Source organism: Salvelinus fontinalis, chromosome 16 (assembly GCF_029448725.1).
Source record: "Salvelinus fontinalis isolate EN_2023a chromosome 16, ASM2944872v1, whole genome shotgun sequence".
In the NCBI taxonomy this organism is placed as follows: domain Eukaryota; kingdom Metazoa; phylum Chordata; class Actinopteri; order Salmoniformes; family Salmonidae; genus Salvelinus; species Salvelinus fontinalis.
Window position 1 is genome coordinate 26,757,349 of NC_074680.1, and position 26,945 is coordinate 26,784,293.

General features: G+C 42.9%; 1 protein-coding gene across 1 annotated transcript in view; it reads right to left on the reverse strand.

Moving 5' to 3' along the window:
- The window catches only part of LOC129813348 (tubulin polyglutamylase TTLL5-like), a 33,226-nt gene that overhangs the window by 2,881 nt on the left and 3,400 nt on the right, over positions 1-26,945 (reverse strand). Inside the window, exon 3 of the mRNA XM_055865710.1 lies at positions 17,365-17,443. Within this exon, the coding sequence (XP_055721685.1) occupies positions 17,365-17,443 (79 nt within the window). The remainder of the gene's footprint in view (positions 1-17,364; positions 17,444-26,945) is intronic.

The following is a 26,945-nucleotide window of genomic DNA, read 5'->3' on the forward strand; positions in this document are numbered from 1 at the left end:
TCTTGTCCCGTCTTGTCCCGCGTAAATAGTCCTCGTATTTTTTGTATACATTTCATATATATTTTAATTTCACTTTCCATCTAGGAACTGAATATACATTCCCGCAACCCGCCTCACCCAATGTGGTACGGATCTGCTATTTTTTTATACTTTAGAACCGTAACCCCAATCAGAAGCTAGCCAGATAACTAGCTACTAGCTAGTAGTCAGTTAGCCACTGCTGCGGTCTTCACCCTTAACTCGGACACCAGCCAGCTTCAGCTCGGGCCAATACCTGCCAGTCTGCAGGCGCGATATCAACCCAGAGCATATAGGACTGCTTTTTCTCTACCACATCACCGGATTCCTGATGCAAGCTCTGGACAATTACACCGGATCATCGTCGCTAGCTAGCTGCAACCAAGTGGCTACTACTGGCTAATACCTCTGTCCCGAAACAAGCACCAGTTAGCCTTGAGCTAGCCTCGAGCTAGGCCCATCTGCCGGCTAGCCGAAGAGGTCTACCAGCGAATTCTTGGGCTACAATACCTCTTTTGCCAATTGGACTGGACCCTTTATTGCCGACACGGAGCCCCGCCGATCCATCACGACTGGTCTGCCGACGTAATTGTCCGAGGTGGTTTCAACAGGCTTTTCCATTGCGACGTTTCTGAATACCCATCTGCTAATTATTAGCTGTCTTATCGGCTGCTATCTAAATAAGTATACCAGACAATTTTTTTCTTTTTCTTGGGTCACTATATCTATTTTGCCAATTGGATCGATCCCCTCTAACACACGGAACCCCACTAATCTACCGACGGAAACGAACGAGGTGACAAAAAAAAAAATAATAATAAAAAAATAATAATAAAAAAAAACAGACCTCCATCCTATGTTATCTTGCTACCGATAGCCAGCTACCCGGCCAGCTGTCTGGATCGCCGTGACCCCAACCAACCTCTACTCACTGGACCCTTATGATCACTCGATTAAGCATGCCTCTCCTTAATGTAAATATGCCTTGTCCATTGCTGTTCTGGTTAGTGTTTATAGGCTTATTTCACTGTAGAGCCTCTAGCCCTACTCACTATATATCCAACCTCTCAGTTCCACCACCCACATATGCGATGACATCACCTGGTTTCAATGATGTTTCTAGAGACAATATCTCTCTCATCATCACTCATTACCTAGGTTTACCTCCACTGTATTCACATCCTACCATACCTTTGTCTGTACATTATTCCTTGAAGCTATTTTATCGCCCCCAGAAACTTCCTTTTACTCTCTGTTCTAGACGTTCTAAACGACCAATTCTCATAGCTTTTAGCCGTACCCTTATCCTACTCCTCCTCTGTTCCTCTGGTGATGTAGAGGTGAATCCAGGCCCTGCAGTACCTAGCTCCACTCCTATTCCCCAGGCGCTCTCTTTTGATGACTTCTGTAACCGTAATAGCCTTGGTTTCATGCATGTTAACATTAGAAGCCTCCTCCCTAAGTTTGTTTTGTTCACTGCTTTAGCACACTCTGCCAACCCAGATGTTTTAGCCGTGTCTGAATCCTGGCTTAGGAAGACCACCAAAAATTCTGACATTTTCATCCCTAACTACAAGATTTTCAGACAAGATAGAACGGCCAAAGGGGGCGGTGTTGCAATCTACTGCAAGGATTGCCTGCAGAGTTCTGTTCTACTATCCAGGTCTGTTCCGAAACAATTTGAACTTCTACTTTTAAAATCCACCTCTCTAAAAACAAGTCTCTCACTGTTGCCGCCTGCTATAGACCACCCTCTGCCCCCAGCTGTGCTCTGGACACCATATGTGAACTGATTGCCCCCCATCTATCTTCAGAGCTTGTGCTGCTAGGCGACCTAAATTGGAACATGCTTAACACCCCAGCCATCCTACAATCTAAGCTTGATGCCCTCAATCTCACACAAATTATCAATGAACCTACCAGGTATCACCCCAATTCCGTAAACACGGGTACCCTCATAGACATCATCCTAACCAATTTGCCCTCCAAATACACCTCTGCTGTTTTCAACCAAGATCTCAGCGATCACTGCCTCATTGCCTGTATCCGTAATGGGTCAGCGATCAAACGACCTCCACTCATCACTGTCAAACGCTCCCCGAAACACTTCAGCGAGCAGGCCTTTCTAATCGACCTGGCCGAGGTATCCTGGAAGGATATTGATCTCATCCCGTCAGTAGAGGATGCCTGGATATTTTTTTTAAATGCCTTCCTCACCATCTTGAATAAGCATGCCCCATTCAAGAAATTTAGAACCAGGAACAGATATAGCCCTTGGTTCTCTCCTGACCTGACTGCCCTTAACCAACAGAAAAACATCCTATGGCGTTCTGCATTAGCATCGAACAGCCCCCGTGATATGCAACTTTTCAGGGAAGCTAGAAACCAGTATACACAGGCAGTTAGAAAAGCCAAGGCTAGCTTTTTCAAGCAGAAATTTGCTTCCTGCAACACAAACTCAAAAAAGTTCTGGGACACTGTAAAGTCCATGGAGAATAAGAACACCTCCACCCAGCTTCCAACTGCACTGAAGATAGGAAACACTGTCACCACCGACAAATCCACTATAATTGAGAATTTCAACAAGCATTTTTCTACGGCTGGCCATGCTTTCCACCTGGCTACCCCTACCCCGGTCAACAGCACTGGCCTCCCCTCTGCTACTCGCCCACGCCTTCCCCATTTCTCTTTCTCCCAAATACAGTCAGCTGATGTTCTGAAAGAGCTGCAAAATCTGGACCCTTACAAATCAGCCGGGCTAGATAATCTGGACCCTTTCTTTCTAAAACTATCTGCTGAAATTGTTGCCACCCCTATTACCAGCCTTTTCAACCTCTCTTTCGTGTTGTCTGAGATTCCCAAAGATTGGAAAGCAGCTGCGGTTATCCCCCTCTTCAAAGGGGGGGACACTCTTGACCCAAACAGCTACAGACCTATATCTATCCTACCCTGCCTTTCTAAGGTCTTCGAAAGCCAAGTCAACAAACAGATTACCGACCATCTCGAATCCCACCATACCTTCTCCGCTATGCAATCTGGTTTCAGAGCTGGTCATGGGTGCACCTCAGCCACGCTCAAGGTCATAAACGATATCTTAACCGCTATCGATAGGAAACAGTACTGTGCAGCCATATTCATTGACCTGGCCAAGGCTTTTGACTCTGTCAATCACCACATCCTCATCGGCAGACTCGACAGCCTTGGTTTCTCTAATGATTGCCTCGCCTGGTTCACCAACTACTTCTCTGATCGAGTTCAGTGTGTCAAATCGGAGGGTCTGTTGTCCGGACCTCTGGCAGTCTCTATGGGGGTGCCACAGGGTTCAATTCTTGGACCGACTCTCTTCTCTGTATACATCAATGATGTCGCTCTTGCTGCTGGTGAGTCTCTGATCCACCTCTACGCAGACGACACTATTCTGTATACTTCTGGCCCTTCTTTTGACACTGTGTTAACAACCCTCCAGGCGAGCTTCAATGCCATACAACTCTCCTTCCGTGGCCTCCAATTGCTCTTAAATACAAGTAAAACTAAATGCATGCTCTTCAACCGATCGCTGCCTGCACCTGCCCGCCTGTCCAACATCACTACTTTGGACGGCTCTGACTTAGAATATGTGGACAACTACAAATACCTAGGTGTCTGGTTAGACTATAAACTCTCCTTCCAGACTCACATCAAGCATCTCCAATCCAAAGTTAAATCTAGAATCGGTTTCCTATTCCGCAACAAAGCATCCTTCACTCATGCTGCCAAACATACCCTTGTAAAACTGACCATCCTACCAATCCTCGACTTCGGTGCTGTCATTTACAAAATAGCCTCCAAAACCCTACTCAATAAATTGGATGCAGTCTATCACAGTGCCATCCGTTTTGTCACCAAAGCCCCATATACTACCCACCACTGCGACCTGTACACTCTCGTTGGCTGGCCCTCGCTTCACACTCGTCGCCAAACCCACTGGCTCCAGGTCATCTACAAGACCCTGCTAGGTAAAGTCCCCCCTTATCTCAGCTCGCTGGTCACCATAGCAACGCCCACCCGTAGCACGCGCTCCAGCAGGTATATCTCTCTGGTCACCCCCAAAATCAATTCTTCCTTTGGCCGCCTCTCCTTCCAGTTCTCTGCTGCCAACGACTGGAACGAACTACAAAAATCTCTGAAACTGGAAACACCTATCTCCCTCACTAGCTTTAAGCACCAGCTGTCAGAGCAGCTCATAGATTACTGCACCTGTACATAGCCCATCTATAATTTAGCCCAAACAACTACCTCTTTACCTACTGTATTTATTTATTTTGCTCCTTTGCACCCCATTATTTATATCTCTACTTTGCACCTTCTTCCACTGCAAACCAACCATTCCAGTGTTTTTTTACTTGCTATATTGTATTTACTTCACCACCATGGCCTTTTTATATTTTTATTTATTTATATATATATTTTGTTGCCTTCACCTCCCTTATCTCACCTCACTTGCTCATATTGTATATAGACTTATTTTTCACTGTATTATTGACTGTATGTTTGTTTTACTCCATGTGTAACTGTGTTGTTGTATGTGCCGAACTGCTTTGCTTTATCTTGGCCAGGTCGCAATTGTAAATGAGAACGTGTTCTCAATTTGCCTACCTGGTTAAATAAAGGTGAAAAAATTGAGGAGTACACCACATCAGTCACTGGCTTTATCAATAAGTGCATCAAGGACGTCGTCCCCACAGTGACTGTACATACATACCCCAACCAGAAGCCATGGATTACAGGCAACATTCGCACTGAGCTAAAGGCTAGAGCTGCCGTTTTCAAGGTGCAGGACACTAACTCGGAAGCTTATAAGAAATCCTGCTATGCCCTCCGACGAACCATCAAACAGGCAAAGCTTCAATACAGGGCTACGATTGAATCGTACTACACCGGCTCCAACGCTCGTCTTATGTAGCAGGGCTTGCAAACTATTACAGACGAGCTAGCCAGTGACACAAGCCTACCAGACGAGCTAAATCACTTCTATGCTCGCTTCGAGGCAAGCAACACTGAGGCATGCATGAGCGCATCAGCTGCTCCGTACGACTGTGTGATCACGCTCTCCGTAGCCGATGTGAGTAAGACCTTTAAACAGGTCAACATTCACAAGGCTGCGGGGCCAGATGCATTACCAGGACGTGTGCTCCAGGCATGTGCTGATCAAATGGCAGGTATCTTCACTGACATTTTCAACATGTCCCTGATGGAGTCTGTAATACCAACATCTTTCAAGCAGACCACCATAGTCCCTGTGCCCAAGAACACTAAGGCAACCTGCCTAAATGACCACAGACCCGTAGCACTCACGTCCGTAGCCATGAAGTGCTTTGAAAGGCTGGTAATGGGTCACATCAACACCATTATCCCAGAAACCCATACCACCCAAACAGATCCACAGATGATGCAATCTCTATTGCACTCCACACTGCCCTTTCCCACCTGGACAAAAGGAACACCTACGTGAAAATGCTATTCATTGACTACAGCTCAGCGTTCAACACCATAATACCCTAAAAGCTCATCACTAAGCTAAGGATCCTGGGACTAAATACCTCCCTCTGCAACTGGATCCTGGACTTCCTGATGGGCCGCTCCCAGGTGGGGAGGGTAGGTAGCAACACATCTTCCACGCTGATCCTCAACACTGGAGCCCCTCAGGGGTGCATGCTCAGTCCCCTCCTGTACTCCCTGTTCACCCACGACTGCGTGGCCAGGCACGACTCCAACACCATCATTAAGTTTACAGACAACACAACAGTGGTAGGCCTGATCACCGACAATGATGAGACCGCCTATAGGGAGGAGGTCAGAGACCTGGCCGGGTGGTAAAAGAATAACAACCTTTCCCTCAACGTAACCAAGACTAAGGAGATGATTGTGGACTACAGGAAAAGAAGGACCGAGGACGCCCCCATTCTCATCGACGGGGCTGTAGTGGAGCAGGTTGAGAGCTTCAAGTTCCTTGGTGTCCACATCACCAACAAATTAGAATGGTCCAAACACACCAAGACAGTCGTGAAGAGGGAGCGACAAAGCCTATTCCCCCTCAGGAGACTAAAACGATTTGGCATGGGTCCTCAGATCCTCAAAAGGTTCTACAGCTGCAACATTGAGAGCATCTTGACTGGTTGCATCACTGCCTGGTATGGCAACTGCTCGGCCTCCGACCACAAGGCGCTACAGAGGGTAGTGCGTACGGCCCAGTACATCACTGGGGCTAAGCTTCCTGCCATCCAGGACCTCTACACCAGGCAGTGTCAGAGGAAGGCCCTAAAAATGGTCAAAGACCCCAGCCACCCCAGTCATGGACTGTTCTCTCTACTACAGCATGGCAAATGGTCCCGGAGTGCCAAGTCTAGGACAAAAAGGCTTCACAACAGTTTTTACCCTCAAGCCATAAAACTCCTGAACAGGTAATCAAATGGCTACCCGGACTATTTGCATTTTGTGTCCCCCCAACCCCTCTTTTATGCTGCTGCTACTCTCTGTTTATCATATATGCATAGTCACTTTATCTATACATTCATGTACATACTACATCAATCAGCCTGCCTAACTGGTGCCTGTATATAGCCTCGCTACTGTTATAGCCTCACTACTGTTATAGCCTCGCTACTGTATATAGCCTCGCTACTGTTATTTTTCACTGTCTTTTTTACTGTTTTAATTTCTTTACTTATCTATTGTTCACCTAATACCTTTTTTTAACTTAAAAATGTAACTGTTGGTTAGAGCCTGTAAGTAAGCATGAGGTGTTGTATTCGGCGCAGGTGACAAATAAATCATTATTTCAAATCAAATCAAAGTGTATGTCCTTAAAACCTTGCTTTCATCAAATAATCCTCCATTTGCAGCAATTACAGTCTTGCAGACCTTTGGCATTCTCATTGTCAATTTGTTGAGGTAATCTGAAGAGATTTGACCCCATGCTTCCTGAAGCACCTCCCACAAGTTGGATTGGCTTGATGGACACTTCTTACGGTCAAGCTGCTCCCACAACAGCTCAATAGGGTTGAGATCCGGTGACTGTGCTGGCCACTCCTTTATAGACAGAATACCAGCTGACTGATTCTTCCCTAAATAGTTCTTGCATAGTTTGGAGCTGTGCTTTTAGTCATTGTCCTGTTGTAGGAGGAGATTGGCTTCAACTAAGCGCAGTCCACAGGGTATGGCATGGCATTGCCAAATGGAGTGATAGCCTTCCTTCTTCAAGATTCCTTTTACCCTGTACAAATCTCCAACTTTACCATCTCAAAATCCCCCCCAGACCATCAAATTGCCTCCACCATGCTTGACAGATGGCGTCAAGCACTCCTCCGGCATCTTTTCATTTTTTCTGCGTGTCACAAATGTTCTTCTTGTGATCCGAACACCTCAAGAGATTAGATTTGTCTGTTCATAACACTTTTTTCCAATCTTCCTTTGTCCAATATCGGTGTTCTTTTGCCTATCTTAATCTTTTATTTTTATTGGCCAGTCTGAGATATGGCTTTTTCTCTGCAACAGTATCCCAGAGTCGACTCGTCACTGTTGACGTTGAGACTGGTGTTTTGCAGGTACTATTTAATGAAGCTGCCAGTTGAGGACATGTGAGGCGGCTGCTTCTCAAACTAGACACTCTAATGTACTTGTCCTCTTGCTCAGTTGTGCACCAGGGCCTCCCACTTCTCTTTCTATTCTGGTTAGAGACAGTTTGCGCTCTTCTGTGAAGGGAGTTGTACACAGCGTTGTACGAGATCTTCAGTTTCTTGGCAATTTCTCTCATGGAATAGCCTTAATTTCTCAGAACAAGAATAGACTGACGAGTTTCAGAAGAAAGTTCTTTGTTTCTGGCCATTTTGAGCCTGTAATCAAACCCACAAATGCTGATGCTCCAGATACTCAACTAGTTTAAAGAAGGCCAGTTTTATTGCTTCTTTAATCAGCACAACAGTTTTCAGCTGTGCTAATATAAGTGTGAAAGGGTTTTCTAATGATCAATTAGCCTTTTAAATGATAAACTTGGATTAGCGAACACACCGTGCAATTGGAACACAGTTGGAACACAGGATTGCTGGTTGCTGATAATGGGCCTCTGTACACCTATGTAGATATTCCATTCAAAATCTGCCGTTTCCAGCTACAAAAGTCATTTACAACATTAACAATGTCTACACTGTATTTCTGATCAATTTAATGTTATTTTAATGGACAAAAAATAAATAAATCTTTCAAAAACAAGGACATTTCTAAGTGACCCCAAACGGAAGTGTATGTTTAGGCAGGTTGCTAAGATTCAAACCTTCTCAAACTGCCTGATTCAAACTCTTAGAGGAGGTGCTTCCACAATAATGTGATTTGTAACGCATACAAGGTAAAGTATTGGATTCTTCACACACCACAGTAAGACATTTTCCCATTACACTACCTTTTCATGCTTTTTTTTTATTAAATGAAAGCAAGCGTTGCTTTTATACTTACAAGACCATCAGGCTTGATTGAGCTGTTTTGTGTTGTAGTAATGCGGTGCATGCCTGTATTTCCTTAAACCTACGTGTCATTGAAAACAAGTAATCATAACAAAATCCTTTTTTGGTTAGTAGGTGACCAACATTACAACAGGGGGTGGTGTGTTGGACACAGTAGCTCAGATAGACAGAACCTGTCTGAATTCCTATTTTCTGTAACTGTTAGCTTACCTGTGCATAAGCTCAAAGCCACTTGTGTTTCAATCATGGTCCCTGTTTTATCAATTGCTGTGCTGATCAATGGACAGTTCATTACCACTGTCAAAATAATGTGTAGCTTTAAGTTATGTTTGCAATACAGATGGTGACGCAACAATAATACACATTTACATAGGCCTACATCTAAAAATACATAAAGCCAAATAATATATGTATATACAGTGGGGCAAAAAAGTATTTAGTCAGCCACCAATTGTGCAAGTTCTCCCACTTAAAAAGATGAGAGAGGCCTGTAATGTTCATCATAGGTACACTTCAACTATGACAGGCAAAATGAGAGAAAAAAATCCAGAAAATCACATTGTGGGATTTTTTATGAATTTATTTGCAAATTATGGTGGAAAATAAGTATATTTAAGTGGGAGAACTTGCACAATTGGTGGCTGACTAAATACTTTTTTGCCCCACAGTATACTGAACAAAAATATAAACGCAACATGTAAAGTGTTGGTCCCTTGTTTCATGAGCTGAAAAAAAATCACATACATTTTCCATACGCACAACACACTTATTTCTCTCAAATTTGGTGTACAAATGTATTTACTTCCCTGTTAGTGAGCATTTCTCCTTTCCCAAAATAATCCATCCACCTCACAAAAGCCCTTTTGTGGGGAAAAACTCATTCTGATTGGCTGGGCCAGGCTCCCCAGTGGGTGGGCCTGGCTCCAAAGTGGGTGGGACTATGCCCTCCTAGGCTGAACTCCTTCCCAGTCATATGAAATCCATAGATTAGGACCCAATACATTTATTTCAACTGACTGATTTCCTTATATGAACTGTAACTCAGTAAAATCGTTAAAATTGATGCAGTTTGTGTTTATATTTTTGTTCAGATAGATACGGTATATAAACAGTGCCAGTCAAAAGTTTGGACAAACCTACTCATTCAAGGGTTTTTCTTTATTTTTACTATTTTCTACATTGTAGAATAATAGTGAAGACATCAAAATATGAAATAACACATATGGAATCAGGTAGTAACCAAAAAAGTGTTAAATAAATCCAAACCACTGTGTCTTTGTGAGACGTAGAGTAGGTGAATGGATGATCTCCGCATGTGTGGTTCCCACCGTGAAGCATGGAGGAGGAGGTGTAATGGTGTGGGGGTGCTTTTCTGGTGACACGGTCAGTGATTTATTTAGAATTCAAGGCACACTTAACCAGTATGGCTACCACAGCATTCTGCAGCGATACTCCATTCCATCTGGTTTGCGCTTTGTGGGACTATAATTAGTTTTTCAACAGGACAATGACCCAACACACCTCCAGGCTGTGTACGGGCTATTTGACCAAGAAGGAGAGTGATGAAGTGCTGCATCAGATGACCTGAGATAGTTTGGAATGAGTTGGACCGCAGAGTGAAGGAAAAGCAGCAAACAAGTGCTCAACATATGTGGGAACTCCTTCAAGACTGTTGGAAAAGCATTCTAGGGGAAGCTGGTTGAGAGAATGCCAAGAGTGTGCAAAGCTGTCATCAAGGCAAAGGGTGGCAACTTTGAAGAATCTCAAATATAAAATAAATTTTGATTTGTTTAACACTTTTTTTGTTACTACAAGATTTCATGTGTGTTATTTCATAGTTTTGATGTCTTCACTATTATTCTATAATGTAGATAATAGTAAAAATAAAGAAAAACCCTGGAATGAGTAGGTGTGTCCAAACTTTTGACTGGTACTGTACCTGCCATGGTGGCTGGTGGACCAACAAGTTAATTTCCGACCCTGCTTGGTTCACTTAGAATTGTCTTTAAGTGCAAAGTGCCAGCAAAGCAAAACTAACAAAAAACCTGGCTAGCTAAGCAAAAAAAAAAAACTATTGCTCTTGACATGATCGGTTTCTCAGTAAAATGAGTGCAGCATTAATTTCCTTCTCAAACAGAATGCAATACATCTCCCTTCAGCTGCCTTCTGTGGCGCACCACCCACTTCAGGAGAGATAGATCTTATACATTTGGGGCCAATTAGTATAAATATTTTCATAAGCTTTGATAGGTCCTCATTTGTGGAGGATGCACAAGAGAGTGGTGGTTGAGAGAGAGAGAAGAGAAAGTGAGGAAGAGAGAGAAAGAGAGTGAGTGAATGTGCGATTAATATTGGCTGACAGCTGACCAGAGAGAATGCTGTCTGTTTGGACCCAGTCTAACTCCCTGTCAGAGTGGATCAGAGGAGGCCAGTCATCTCACTACAAACGGACACTGGGCAGGCAGTGTTCCTAAGCTCCACTAAAGCTATGTCCACTCGAAAAAACAAAACAAAGCAATCCCGCTTGCCTCGGGACTGCTCCATTCTCAATGCATGGCTAAACCTGGTCTAGGGCTGGCTTATTAAGCGGTTTGGTACTGAAGTTTTTTTGTCCTCTCTCTCCCTAGCTAACTGCTTTCACGTTGTACGTGAGGAGCCAAGCATCTCCCCCACCCCGGTGACGTAAATAAGGATAAATAGGCATTCATGAAATTCAGGAGCTGCTCCCCACGGATCAAGTTACAGTTATCGATGAGTTTCTAAGATGTTTGTTAACCTACGCCAACCTTCATACTTTGAAGAGAGAAAAAGAGAGAAAGAAATGTTCTGGTTTACAGAGGCACACATTTTTGGGTTGGTGCATAGATGCTGTCTTTTTCCAGCTCCGTTTGGACAGATGCAGGCTGATCTGGGTTTCTCTGGGTCGGCTCAAGTGTGACGCTCACATGATGAATGGTGTGATACGCTAATGCTAACGAATAGAAGGACTATGGAAAAAGGCCCTGATCAGACAAACAGATGTGCATCCGGAAAAACTGCTTAATATCACCATTACTGCAATAAACTCAAAGAGTTCCACCAGTCCCTTTCTCAGGCTCCAGGATGGAAAGAGTTGAGCAACTGCAGGATGAGAAGGCGGTTCACACACACAACTTACTGGAATTATGGCAATCAAATGCAGGGTCTGTTGACTGCAATTTAAAATGAATAATGCTTTTCAAAATAATAATATAATAATATTCCATTTAGCAGACGCTTTTATCCAAAGCGACTTAGTCATGTGTGCATACATTTTACGTATCTAAGCAATAAGGCCCAAGGAGGTGTGGTATACGGCCAATATACCACGGGTAAGGGCTGTTCTTAGGCACGCTGCTAAATGGAGTGCCTGGATACAGGCCTTAGCCTTGGTATATTGGCCATATAACACAAACTTTTGAGGTTCCTTATTGCTATTATAAACTGGCTACCAACTTAATTAGACCAGTAAATAGGAATTTTTGTCATACCCATGGTATACAGTCTGATATGGCTGTCAGCCAAATCAGCATTCAGGGCTCGAACCACCCGGTTTTGAATATGAATATATAGCAGCAATAAAATAACAGGAGAAAATGTTGAGCAATGAATACCACAATGAATACCGCAATGAGACCACAATGAGTACAACAATGAATACCACAATGAATACCACAATGCACCTACCGTAACTAAGGTGTTTTCCTATGGAAGGCATGCTCAGTCTTGTGTGTGATTTCTGGGACACAACTGGCCATGGATTTAGGTGGCTGGGCAGCGATTAGGATGGGAAGCACGGCCAACAGCTGGGAATGCCCAAACTATGTCTATTTCCCACCATTACAAAAGAAAGATGGCCATCACACTAATGCTCCTTTCTACGCCAGCAGTCATGTGACCTCTACAGTTAGAGATACGTGGAGCCTATCTGATCAAACAGCAGATCATCAGACTAGTAGAAACCTAATTCAGAGACGCCGCCTGTAAATCTTTTGAAACAGACCCGTCAGGCCTGGGATTGTGTACACTGGGAAGAGCCTTGCAATAGTCATAATCTGGTGTGAAGCAGTCAGGCCTGGGATTGTGTACACTGGGAAGAGCCTTGCAATAGTCATAATCTGGTGTGAAGCAGTCAGGCCTGGGATTGTGTACACTGGGAAGAGCCTTGCAATAGTCATAATCTGGTGTGAAGCAGTCAGGCCTGGGATTGTGTACACTGGGAAGAGCCTTGCAATAGTCATAATCTGGTGTGAAGCAGTCAGGCATGGGATTGTGTACACTGGGAAGAGCCTTGCAATAGTCATAATCTGGTGTGAAGCAGTCAGGCATGGGATTGTGTACACTGGGAAGAGCCTTGCAATAGTCATAATCTGGTGTGAAGCAGTCAGACCAAACGGGATGAAAACATCCAAATTGTGTTTCTCAGTCCTTGATGAAGGAATGACGTTTCCCTCAACACTAACACTCCAACATAACACATAGCTTAACTAGTAGAAAGAAGAGGAAGGGAAGCGCTACTAAGGTACACAATAGTACATTTTGGTAGACAGAAGGTGCTCTTTGGTAAAAGGGGTGAATTGGTCATCAAAAAGAAAGGAGGACCAAGGCTGCAGCCGAAAAGCATCGGATTTTTAAAACTTTGTTTCTATTGAGCATGCCATACAAATAAAGGCATTTTAATTCATTATATGAAGAGTGCCTTGGTCCTCCTTTCTTTTTGAGAACACATAGCTTGTAGGGTTAGCCAATATGGTTGTGGTGTCAGCTGTGCCATTTGTGTAATTACCTGTGTTTTTTAAATAGAAAAGTCATGAGGACAGGAGATGATTGTGGACTACATGAAAAAGAGGACCGAGCACACCCCCATTCTCATCGATGGGGCTGTGGTGGAGTAGGTTGAGAGCTTCAAGTTCCTTGGTGTCCACATCACCAACAAACGAACATGGTCCAAGCACACCAAGACAGTTGTGAAGAGGGCACAACAAAACCTATTCCCCCTCAGGAGACTGAAAAGATTTGGCATGGGTCCTCAGATCTTCAAAAGGTTCTACTGCTGCACCATCAAGAGCATCCAAACAGGTTGTATCACTGCCTGGTATGGCAACTGCTCGGCCTCCGACCGCAAGGCACTACAGAGGGTAATGCGTATGGCCCAGTACATCACTGGGGCCAAGCTTCCTGCCATCCAAAACCTCTATACCAGGTGGTGTCAGAGGAAGGCCCTAAAAATGGTCAAAGACCCCGGCCATCCCAGTCGTAGACTGTTCTCTCTGCTACTGCACGGCAAGCGGTACCGGAGGGCTAAGTCTAGTTCCAAGAGGCTTCTAAACAGCTTCTACCCCCAAGTCATATGACTTCTGAACATCTAATGAAATGGCTACCCAGACTATTTGCTCTGCTCCCCCTTTCTTTTACGCTGCTTCTACTCTCTGTTATTATTTATACATAGTCAATTTAATAACTCTACCTACATGTACATATTACCTCAATTACCTCGACTAACCGGTGCCCCCGAACACTGACTCTGTACACTGACTTCTTTTTTTTAAAGGTATTTTTCTTGAAACTGCATTGTTGGTTAAGGGCTTGTAAAAACACATTTCACTGTAAGGTGAAACCTGTTGTATTTGGCGCATGTGACAATTAAATTTCATTTGATTTGAGATCCCATTGTGGCTGATACTGTATGTTTCATGAAACCAGGGACCAATGGAACTTCTATCCAGCAAGTACTACCAATCTGTACATGGCACTGCATCTCACAACACTGTCTCTCACAGAAGCAGACTACACAGGGAGAATGTGTGTACAGCTTCTCAGACTAAATCAATATGGGTGGAAGAATGGTGTAAAGCAGGGGCTAACAAGCCTGTAACTCTATACATTAAATCTGTTAAGCATTTTTGGGGGAACAATAAATAACCTTAGCTGGTATTAACCTCTCACCCCATAACATTGGCTTGCCAAAGCAGCATTAACAAGGTAATGAGGGCACACACTGCTTCCTTGTAGGGGCTGCACAGTTGTTCCTTCATACCATTATGCAACCACAAATAAGACTGGCCCATTAAAGTGTGGCATAACTATACAGGAAGAAACCCTTTCATATTTAGAGAAAGCTTGACCTTCTTCACATATCACTTTCTTTGTCAACAGTCTCACTTCTCCGTCATAAAGTGTACATCGGCCAGCGCCACAGTACGGAAGGGCTCAAATGCTGAACATGTATCTCATCATGGAGTATGCACCTACAGCTGGAAATTTAGTAAATAACTGTACTGCCTTGTAAGATGCTTGTTCCTTGAGAGTGGCTTGAGTGGATTTCTCCAGATAGACAATGAACTACAGGAACATGGTTGCCTGTGGTTGTGTTTCTTTGTATATGGAGAAAGTGAGTGTTTCTTTATGTTATCTGGACGTTTTACTGAGGGGGGATTAGTGTTCATTTACAAACAGAGTTTTGGCAGCATGGTGTGTTTATACTATCAAGTCTTTCCTACAGCTGACTCTAATAGGCAGTGAAAGCAGCAACCGGTCCGACATTAATGGTGCTGCTGTGATTGTCACCCTATTAAGAATGCCATACTACAGCCTGGGTTTCCGTAGCTACAGCGGCAAAACTCGTCAACCCTTAAACAAAATAACAAACACACATTTATTTGTGTCTGAAATCGTGCCTTTCAAATTTGTAACTGAAGTGATACCCAGTCTGAGACCATACTGTACAGTCTGTAAATTGGTAACCATGACAGGCCAATACACACTTGAAGGTCCTCCCCTACTGTATGTCACAGCTAGCAATTTGGTTAGTATATGGGTGAAGTTTGGAATTTGATTGACATTGTCCATAGTCATAGAGACAAGCGTTGATGCTTTGGTGTCCTCTTAGAATATCTCACAGAGGCAGTCATTGTTGCGAAACTAGTGTGTGGTTCCATTCGCGTTTTTTTGGTCTTCTCTCTCTCACCAGTTAACATTTAATGAGACAGAAACAAGTGCTGACAAGTCTGTCCAATCAGTGGCTGAACTGAGTTGGCATTTCCTCATGATGTTCTGCTCTGATTGGCTGGCAGCTTGGTGGTGGATCCAGTGAAAGGGCTGTTCTCTTTTCACATCTCAGCCCTCGGACAGAGAGAGGAGACGGTTTGGCTGCTCCAACATATAAATCCCCTCCCCTCTTTATTTGACTCCCAAACACAACTGCTAATCTTTATCCTTGTTAGTCACCATTGTCAAACAAATCTAAAACGGCATGTCATTCAGATCCTAGATTCAATAACAAAGACTAACTCTCTGAGTTCATCAATTTATGTATTACAGTATTACAGAGATTCATTATGAGTTGGACAAGCTAAGGCTAAAGTGGAAGGTTTCAGATGTTTTTCAACCAAGGTATTGAGTTGCCCCTGAAATGAGTTTAAAATGAAAGGAAACAAATGATTATACTTTTTCTGCGAACAATCATCTCATCTCTTTCTATCTGTCATTCTTTCTTCCCACTCCTTTCTTTCGTTGTTTCCACCAGTGCATTTTTGGTCTTGAAGCATTCGTTTTTCCCACACTCTCCCCTGTCACACAGGCCGACCACAAAAATGCAGGACAGTGGAGAGTGTGAGGGGGCTCTGGAATTCTGCATGCAGAGGGTAAACACAGAAACTTCCAGGAAGACACACACAGAGGAGCAAACAGTGCACCTACCCTGCCCTAACCTATCATCCCTCTGCCCTTAACTCTTCACTGCCCTCCCTCCCCTCTGACCGTGCAGTTTGTCCAGGAGAGCTCTCCTCACACATCAGCAGCATAACACAGCCACTTCCCTCTGGCCTCTCCTGCTCCCTGGCTGGTATCAGCCGCCACATCAAAGCTGCCTCTGAGACGGCCACTCAGGCTTTGTGCCATTACCTAAATCCTTGTAACCCTGATAAAATGGAATCAACACGGATCCTCTGATACAGACAGAAAGACAAGTGGCATGCACACGTGCCCACCCACACAGTAGGAGCAGACACATAGAGCAATGGCTTTACCATACAGTTCTATAAATATGCATACTTAGCAAAAAAAGACAACATCTAATGTCCAGGTCCTTATAAATCTCACTGATGCTAATACCAGAGTAGCACACAGCAGGACCGGGGGGGCTCTGCAGAATGACAGAGTTAGGACCGCTGCGCCTCACAGGGGCTGGAGCCCTGTCCTCACACTGGGAGAGAGGAGCCCTCCACCAAAGCCATGTGCTTTAAACAAGCAGCCCTATCGCCGAGGTCTGCCATCGTTGTGTAATTTGGCCAGATGTTGGGTAATAAAGTCATACTGCAGCGTGGGAAACAGATGGCAGTTTCAGGCTCCGCTCCGTTTTCTCGCTCCCTAACTTTTCTTTCTTTCTCTATTTTTCCTCCTCTCTTCTTCTGTTAATCTCCAAACAAAACAGGGTTTAAATGGCGCTCATAAATAGGCCCTGCATTTGAACCGCAATGTGTTTACTGAGCAGGCACAAATCAGGCCTGTGATGAGGTTGTTTACTGAAAGGGCAGATACAGCCTGAAGCCAAGGGACTGGGACCGTACGCTTCACGCTTCAAGTAGTCTAACTCTCATTACCCTCACCACCACCTCCTCTTAAACTCTCTACTGCTGCTGGACCCTAGTTCACCCCTCCAGCACAGCAATAGTCCTCTAGACCCACTAGCCATCACACATACTGCATTTTCATGGTCCAGTCAATGTGGTAATAATGAACTCTTTAGTGATAGAGTATTGAACAGCAGCATCCCAGTGCTGTGCTGTTGTGTGGTGTAGCGTGGCGTGAAGGCAGTTCTAGCTCCAGGTCTTACTTGTTGAGGCTCTGGTTGGCTGGGGCCGAGGGGCCGTCACATGATAGGGTGGCATCATGGCCTGAGCAGCCAACATGGTCTAGGGAGCAAAAAAAACGACATTTTAGCTTCAGATTCAGTGTCCAGTAAGTTATAAGGACATGACAGTTGTGAGGAATTATAGAATAGGGCATATTATGTACACTATATCTACAAAAGTTGCTGACAGGTATATAAAATCAAGCACACAGCCATGCAATCTCAATAGACAAACATCGGCAGTAGAATGGCCCATACTAAAGAGCTCAGTGACATTAAACATGGCACCGTCATAGGATGCCACCTTCCCAACAAGTCAGTTTGTCACATTTCTGCCCTGCTAGAGCTGCCCCAGTCAACTGTAAGTGCTGTTATTGTGAAGTGGAAACATCTAGGAACAACGACTCAGCCGTGAAGTGGTAGGCCACACAAGCTCACAGAATGGGATGGACGACTGCTGAAGCCCGTAGTACGTAAAAATCATCTGTCCTCGGTTACAACCCTCACTACTGAGTTCCAAACTGCCTCTGGAAGCAACGTCAGCACAAGAACTGTTCGTCGGGAGCTTCATGAAATGGGTTTCCATTGGCCAAGTAGCCGCACACAAGCCTAAGGTCACCATGCACAATGCCAAGCGTCGGCTGGAGTGGTGTAAAGCTCGTCGCCTTTAGACTCTGGAGCAGTGGAAACGCGTTCTCTGGAGTGATGAATCACTTGCGGTAATCATATTACCACCACACCGGCGGTCACGAGTCATGAATGCAGTCAAATTCCAAGTGATAGTTTAGTCATGGTAATTAGGTGTCATGACTCTCCTGTGAGGATCCAAAGATCATGGTTTACAATGGATCTGACTTCCACCAGACCCCTCTCACCTGCAGAGGGGAGGAGGGATTGATGTGGGGCTTTTATGACACCTCACGCCCAGTCGTAAATTGTATGCAGCAGAGGACTCTTTTTTTGGTCTTCAGTAGGGGCGATTGGAATCTTTGTTACAGAGACGTTTTGCAGCCAAAAACTCTAACGTCCAAAAGTGAACACCGGGAAAATATTTTTAACATCCAAATGTGGGGAATGATGAGAGATGGAATATGGGAAATTAATGTCTATTTTGTGATGTCATTAAAAATGGTATAAAAATTATATTACAAAAATATTGTAACATGAAGAGTTCGCACTGTATGTCAGGTTTTCATCCTTTACGTTGTGTAGGAAATACCAGGGATGAAGAGAATATTTTTGTTAACTTCTTATGGCTGCAGGGGCAGTATTGAGTAGCTTGGATGAAAGGTGCACAGAGGTGCCCATAGTAAACTGCCTGCTCCTCAGTCCCAGTTGCTAATATATGCATATTATGATTAATATTGGATAGAAAACACTCAGAAGTTTCTAAAACTTTTTGAATGATGTCTAAGTATAACAGAACTCATATGGCAGGCAAAAACCTGAAAAAAACAGGAAGTGGGAATTCTGAGGTTGGTAGATTTTCAACACAGCCCCTATTGAACACACAGTGGGATATGGATGAGTTTGCGGATTCCACTAGATGTCAACAGTCTGTAGAACCTTGTCTGATGCCTCTACTGTGAAGTGGGGCCGAAGGAGACAGGAAATAGTCAGGTCTACCATGACCTGGCCATGCTCTGACCATGCGCGTTCACATGAGAGGGAGCTCTGTTCCATGGCATATCTGAAGTCAATGTAATTCTCCGGTTGGAACGTTACTGAAGATTTATGTTAAAAACATTCTAAAGATTGATTCAATACATCGTTTGACAGGTTTCTACTGACTGTTACGGAACTTTTTGACATTTCGTCAGCTTTTAGTGAACACGCTTTCTGACTTTGGATTTGTTTAACAAACTCGCTAACAAAAATAGCTATTTGGACATAAATGATGGACATTACCGAACAAAACGAACATTTCTTGTGGAAGTGTGAGTCCTGGGAGTGCATTCCGACGAAGATCAGCAAAGGTAAGTGAAGATTTATAATGCTTTTTATGAGTTTTGTTGACTGCACAATTTGGCGGGTAACTGTATGGCTTCCTTTTGTGGCTGAACCCTGTTCTCAGATTATTGAAAATTGTGCTTTTGCCGTAAAGCTTTTTGAAATCTGACACAGCAGTTGCATTAACTTCTTGACGCTAGGGGTCATATTTTTTTATTTTTTTAAAATAACGTTCCCAAGGTAAACGGACTATTTCTCAGGTCCAGATCGTAGAATATGCATATAATTTACAGATTAGGATAGAAAACACTCCAAAGTTTCCAAAACTGTCAAAATATTGTCTGTGAGTATAACAAAACTGATTCTGCAGGCGAAAACCTGAGAAAATATAACCCGGACGTGATATTATTATTATTTTTATCTGTGTTTCCTGGCCAGTCTTTCTTCCATTTAAAGGGGTATCAACCATATTCCTTTTCCAATGGCTTCCTTAGGCTGTGACCAGGCTTTAGACATAGTTTCAGGCTTTTATTTTGAAAAATTAACGAGATTTTTCAAAAGTAGTCAGGTGTCCTCTGAATAGTTCCTGCGCGCGAGAGGGGAGCTCTCCATTTCCCTTTTCTCTCTTATTGAATAGGTTGCGGCCCGGTTTAAATATTATCGATTATGTTTGTTAAAAACAACCTGAGGATTGATTATAAAAAACATTTGACATGTTTCTACGACCATTACGGATACTTTTTGGAATGTTCGTCGAACGGAACGAGGCTGTAGTTCTCTGAACATAACGCGCAACCCAAACAGCGTTTTTTTCTTATAAAAGTCATATTTATCGAACAAAATGGATGTCATAAGGTGAATGCACCAATTTGTAAGTCGCTCTGGATAAGAGCGTCTGCTAAATGACTTAAATGTAAATGTAAAAAGAACATTTGTTGTGTAACTGGGAGTCTCGTGAATGCAGACATCCGAAGATTATCAAAGGTAAGCGATTAATTTTTTTGCTTTTCTGACTTTCGTGACCAAGCTAACCAAGCTAATATAAGGCTAACTGTTCTAGCATTGATTGATACACTCACAAAAGCTTAGATGTATTTCGTTGCAAAGCACATTTTCAAAATCTGACACGATAGGTGGATTAACAACAAGCTAAGCTGTGTTTTGGTATATTTCACTTGTGATTGCATGATTATAAATATTTTTTGTAATATTTTTGTATCTGATACGTTTGGGAATTTTCTTCTGCCTTTCAGCACCGGAACGAGGCTGTAGTTTTCTCAACATAACGCGCAACCCAAATGGCGTTTTTTTGTTATAAAAGTAATATTTATCGAACAAAAATAACATTTATTGTGTAACTGGGAGTCTCGTGAGTGCAAACATCCGAAGATTATCAAAGGTAAGCGATTAATTTTATTGCTTTTCTGACTTTCGTGACCATGCTAATTTGGGGCTAGCTGTTGTAGCATTGATTGATACGCTCACAAAAGCTTGGATTTCTTTCTCTGTAAACGCATATTTTCAAAATCTGACACGATAGGTGGATTAACAAGCTAAACTGTGTTTTGGTATATTTCACTTGTGATTGCATGATTATAAATATTTTTTGTAATATTTTTGAATTTGGCACCCTGCAATTCAGCGGTTGTTTAGGGAAATGATCCCGTAATCGGGATCTGTGCGCAGAAAGGTTAAGAACAAGTGTATCTTTAATTCTATGTAAAACATGTATCTTTCATCAAAGTTTATGATGAGTATTTGTTATTTGACGTGGCTCTCTGCAATTTCTCCGGATATTTTGGAGGCATTTCTGAACATGGCGCCAATGTAAACAGAGGTTTTGGGATATAAATATGATCTTTATCGAACAAAACCTATATGTATTGTGTAACATTAAGTCCTATGAGTGTCATCTGATGAAGATCATCAAAGGTTAGTGATTAATTGTATCTCTATTTCTGCTTTTTGTGACTCCTGTCTTTGGCTGGAAAAATGACTGTGTTTTTCTGTGATTTTGCGGTGACCTAACATAATCGTTTGTGGTGCTTTCGTTGTAAAGCCTATTTGAAATCGGACACTTTGGTGGGATTAACAACAAGATTACTTTTAAAATGGTATAAGATACATGTATGTTTGAGGAATTTTAATTTTGAGATTTCTGTTGTTTGAATTTGGCGCCCTGCACTTTCACTGGCTGTTGTCATATCATCCCGTTAACGGGATTGCAGCCATAAGAAGTTTAAGACAGGAATGTGATTTTAGTTTTCTAATGAGATCATAGTTTTGATGATACTTTGCACAGTAAGTAGCCATGCCCGAGGGAGCTCAGAGAGCATGTCAGCATGACGGAAACGCCCCCTTTTTACAAGAGTGTATGAAGGATGAGTTGAGAATTAACATATCAGACCAGAAGGACTCAAGCTGGAGCTTAGGTCTCCATTGGTTACAACCCTAAAAATCAACACGAGGTGAAGATGACAAATTAGCCTCTCTAACAATCAAGGTTACGGTTGATTAGCTGTTCTAAGTACTGTATCTAAGAAAGTCAATTTAAGTAAGACCATCCTGTTACTCTCCTCAAAACATTGTTGACAACACTGCTCTCATCACACCATTGGGGATCATCGACCTGGCTGATTAGCTGTCTTCAGAGGACAACTCTTCCAGAACGCGTGAAAGTAAACACCATCCTGTTATTCTGCTAAAGACTACAGGACAAGGCATTAAAGCCACGGACAACTAAGAAGAAGGACATTGTGACCTCTTGTGGACAATCAGAGCCTTACACTTAGAGTTTGGGAGAAGGCCCAATGGTACCCTTTTCATGAAGGCCTGGGTCCAACAGAGATACACGACAAAGGAAGACATCCAAACACGTAAATACATTCATTAGTTCTTTAGCCCAAACGGGCGGCGGTTCGGCGCAAAGTATTATGATTACTGTGAGCATACTTCCAAGTGTATAAGTTTGTATCTCTTTCTTTCTCCATTTGTTCCTCTCTACTCCTCTCTCTTTTGATAAACAAGCAGTCATGTTGTTGTTAGTCTACTAGGGACCGGTTTCCATCGTATTATGTTTCTAATCAATAACCTATACCGTGTGTGTGTGTATCCTGTGTTATCCTTTAGTTAGTTAGTAAATAAAGAATTAAATAAATTTGTGTGGTACAGAATGATCAGTAAAGCTGGGGTTTGAGCAAATGCAAGGAGTATGCGACATTCAGAATTATGAGACTGATATGAGGTAATTATTAATAAATGACTTATCGATATTTGTCTTATAATACATCTAGAGTTTAATTCGGGAGATGGTAACTCGTTAAACAACTTCTTCCGTGGTGCCCCAAATCCTAATATGTTAATTGTTACATGATTAATTGAATCGAGTAACAATTAAACATAGTTAGTTGATTCGATACTTAACAGTCATCAAGATTAACGAAAGTCAAGTCACAGGCTTCTCCAAGCTCTGATGCTGCTGATGGTCATTAGTAGCCTACCAAACTTGCTAACTGCCTGGTACTCCGCACCCTATTGTCCCTCTAATCACTCTGACATCAATGCAAATGTGTTTGAAAATCTAATTAAACACTTCATGAGAGACTGAGTTCATGTTGCGCAGCATTTCTATAGGCTATGCAATTGCACGAGAAAATGGCCTCTACTACAAAGAGGAGGATCCCATCAGCTTTCTATAAGCTAGGCCTACTATATTTATTTCTCAACTTTCCTAATACTAAGCACATTGTTTATCTTTACAACAGGTGTATGGCCTACCTGGCTGGCATGAAAATGAACCACGGGAAAAGCATCCTCCATTCACTATTTAAGTGCATAGATGACATGTATTTTTTCCTGCTGTCCCTGTTTCGAAATTGGACCGTCAAAAGTGTAGAGAGGAGTAGGCAGGAGGCTGTCGCAGGTTTAGAACTACTGAATATATTAAAGCACTTTATACTGTATATACAGTGGGGCAAAAAAGTATTTAGTCAGCCACCAATTGTGCAAGTTCTCCCACTTAGAAAGATGAGGCCTGTAATTTTCATCATAGGTACACTTCAACTATGACAGACAAAATGAGGGAAAAAAATCCAGAAAATCACAATGTAGGATTTTTAATTACTTTATTAGCAAATTATGGTGGAAAATAAGTATTTGGTCAATAACAAAAGTTTATCTCAATACTTTGTTATATACCCTTTGTTGGCAATGACAGAGGTCAAACGTTTTCTGTAAGTCTTCACAAGGTTTTCACACACTGTTGCTGGTATTTTGGCCCATTCCTCCATGCAGATCTCCTCTAGAGCAGTGATGTTTTGGGGCTGTTGCTGGGCAACACGGACTTTCAACTCCCTCCAAAGATTTTCTATGGGGTTGAGATCTGGAGACTGGCTAGGCCACTCCAGGACCTTGAAATGCCACTCCTTCGTTGCCCGGGCGGTGTGTTTGGGATCATTGTCATGCTGAAAGACCCAGCCACGTTTCATCTTCAATGCCCTTGCTGATGGTAGGCTTTGTAACGTTGGTCCTAGCTCTCTGCAGGTCATTCACTAGGTCCCCCCGTGTGGTTCTAGGATTTTTGCTCACCGTTCTTGTGATCATTTTGACCCCACGGGGTGAGATCTTGCGTGGAGCCCCAGATCGAGGGAGATTATCAGTGGTCTTGTATGTCCTCCATTTCCTAATAATTGCTCCCACAGTTGATTTCTTCAAACCAAGCTGCTTACCTATTGCAGATTCAGTCTTCCCAGCCTGGTGCAGGTCTACAATTTTGTTTCTGGTGTCCTTTGACAGCTCTTTGGTCTTGGCCATAGTGGAGTTTGGAGTGTGACTTTTTGAGGTTGTGGACAGGTGTCTTTTATACTGATAACAAGTTCAAACAGGTGCCATTAATACAGGTAACGAGTGGAGGACAGAGGAGCCTCTTAAAGAAGAAGTTACAGGTCTGTGAGAGACAGAAATCTTGCTTGTTTGTAGGTGACCAAATACTTATTTTCCACCATAATTTGCAAATAAATTCATTAAAAATCCTACAATGTGATTTTCTGGATTTTCTTTTCTCATTTTGTCTGTCATAGTTGAAGTGTACCTATGATGAAAATTACAGGCCTCTCTCATATTTTTAAGTGGGAGAACTTGCACAATTGGTGGCTGACTAAATACTTTTTTGCCCCACTGTATATATAGAAGTGGGACAAAACCCAAAGTGCAAAATAATTAAGTACTCAGGAAATAGTAGGAGAGATTCCTCTCAGGAAAACAAGCACCATTTACAATGACCGACAAAGACAAATGACAGAGGGAGTATACATACAGTAATAGAGTGGGGATTGGAACCAGGTGTGTGTAATGATGACGAGACAAGTCCGGGGTTGATGAGTGAAGGGCGTTTGCCAGCAGCAGCTAGAAGGCCAGCGACGCCGAACGCCTGAGCTGGACAGGAGGGCGAGCCAAAGTGAAGGCTGGTGTGACAAGTAAATGTAAAGAAAAAATTTAATCAAGAATAGTCTGATTGGTGACAATATTAGCCTATCACCTGTGAATTATATATCACTTGTGAATGATGCCCAGCATAAGAATCTGCCTTTTATTGTGTGTGGCTTTTTCGAATCATAGTCGCACACCTCATGTAGCCTAGCCCATAGGCCTATATGTTTTGATAAGGTTTGTATCACAACTAAGCACATTAATCCGCTTTACAATAGGTTTAGAGCCTAACTGGCATACATAAGCAGCGTGTGAGTTTCAAGTTTGGGGAAGATCATTTTCACCACAAAAATGCACCTGTTTTCCTGCTAATGGAGCATTCGTGCTTATAGCCTACTACCATGTGTGCATTGCTGCGCTTATAATGTGAAGAAATAGCCTAATAATTTAGCAACATTTTAAACAAAATGTTCTGATCTGTTGCATCAGCCACATTGCATCAGAAAACATTGGGGATGCTAGTGGTTGTATTCATTTGGGATCTATTGCATCCCACAACTGTCCCAGACTATGTTTGGAATATTTATTTCTCGCAAAGAATAGAATAGGTTGACTTTTGTATTATGGGAAATAGTAGATTGACATAGGCTAGGGCTTTTGCTGTTCATTAGGCCTACTCATCTTGTTGGCTGGCGAAAAGTGAATGTGGACAGTTCATCCAATATCTTCAATATGCACCTCGGAATTGGATAAGGATGCACACAGATGGGTCCCCGATGTGTCTGTCTTCACTTGTAGCCTGTGAGAAAGACCCGATCACGTGATGGACAGCCATGTGAGTGAGAGTTACTTTAGAGCGTGCAGCACTCAGGCATAAGGGCACACCGCAGCACTCCGGCCACTGACTGCAAAAGGCATGGATTATGGCCACAAAGGGGATGCCGCCTTGAAATTCGAGGCATTATCAAGTGCTTGTCAAATTGTGAATGAGAGACTGATGTATAGTGTGTGCAGCCTGCACAAAAAACAAAGCAGAACTCATGCCTTTCAAGCAACTTTTTTCAAATCGTCATTAGAGTCGCATCATGCAGCCTTACAATGTATTAAAAATCTAAACATATAGCCTAACGATTGTATAACAAATAGTTACATTACAACTCTAAATTAAGCATATAGGAGTTCCTAAACACGGAATAGCCGCATGTGCGCTTAATAAAATATTAATATTTTATTCAGCTTTGTTCAATTGTATTCTTCATACTATAAAATAATGCCATGGAATTCTAAGCAAATCCTGTCTGCTAAATTAACTAGTGTAGCCCACAGCCATTTGGCATAGCCAGATCAGGACCCTAACATAAGGACAACTCAGAGTATGCTATGCTGTTCTTCTGAAATAGACTAGATTTTCTTCATGTCATGCTTCTTTAGACCTGTCTAAAATAAATAATGGATTTATTGTGAAGGTGTAGGCTATATTACATGGATTTATTACACTTTTTAAAATGTAGATGTTCCAAAGGTCTGCATCAATGGCTTGAATCCAGGAGATGCTAAATGTGTTTGTTAATTAGCGGTCAATTACCACGAGAACAACTTTTATTTGCTTGACAATCTCCGGCTGACAAAATGTTGCGACCGCCACAGCCCTAACCACGCTTCACCATCTGCCAGTCCGACGGATGAATCTGGGTTTGGCAGATGCCAGGAGAACGCTACCTGCCCGAATGCATAGTGCCAACTGTAAAAATTTGGTGGAGGAGGAATAATGGTCAGGGGGTGTTTTTCATGATTTGGGCTAGGCCCCTTAGTTCCCGTGAAGGTCAATATTAATGCTACAGCATACAGTGACATTCTAGACAATTCTGTGCTTCCAACTTTGTGGCAACAGTTTGGGGAAGGCCCTTTCCTGTTTCAGCATGACAATGCCTATGTGCACAAAGCAAGGTCCATACAGAAGTGGTTTGTCAAGATCGGTGTGGAAGAACTTGACTGGCCTGCACAGAGCCTTGACCTCAACCTCATCGAACACCTTTGGGATAAATTGGAACGCCGACTGCGAGCCAGGCCTAATCGCCCAACATCAGTGCCTGACCTCACTAATGCTCTTGTGGCTGAATGGAAGCAAGTCCCCGCAGCAATGTTCCAACATCTAGTGGAAAGCCTTCCCAGAGGAGTGGAGGCTG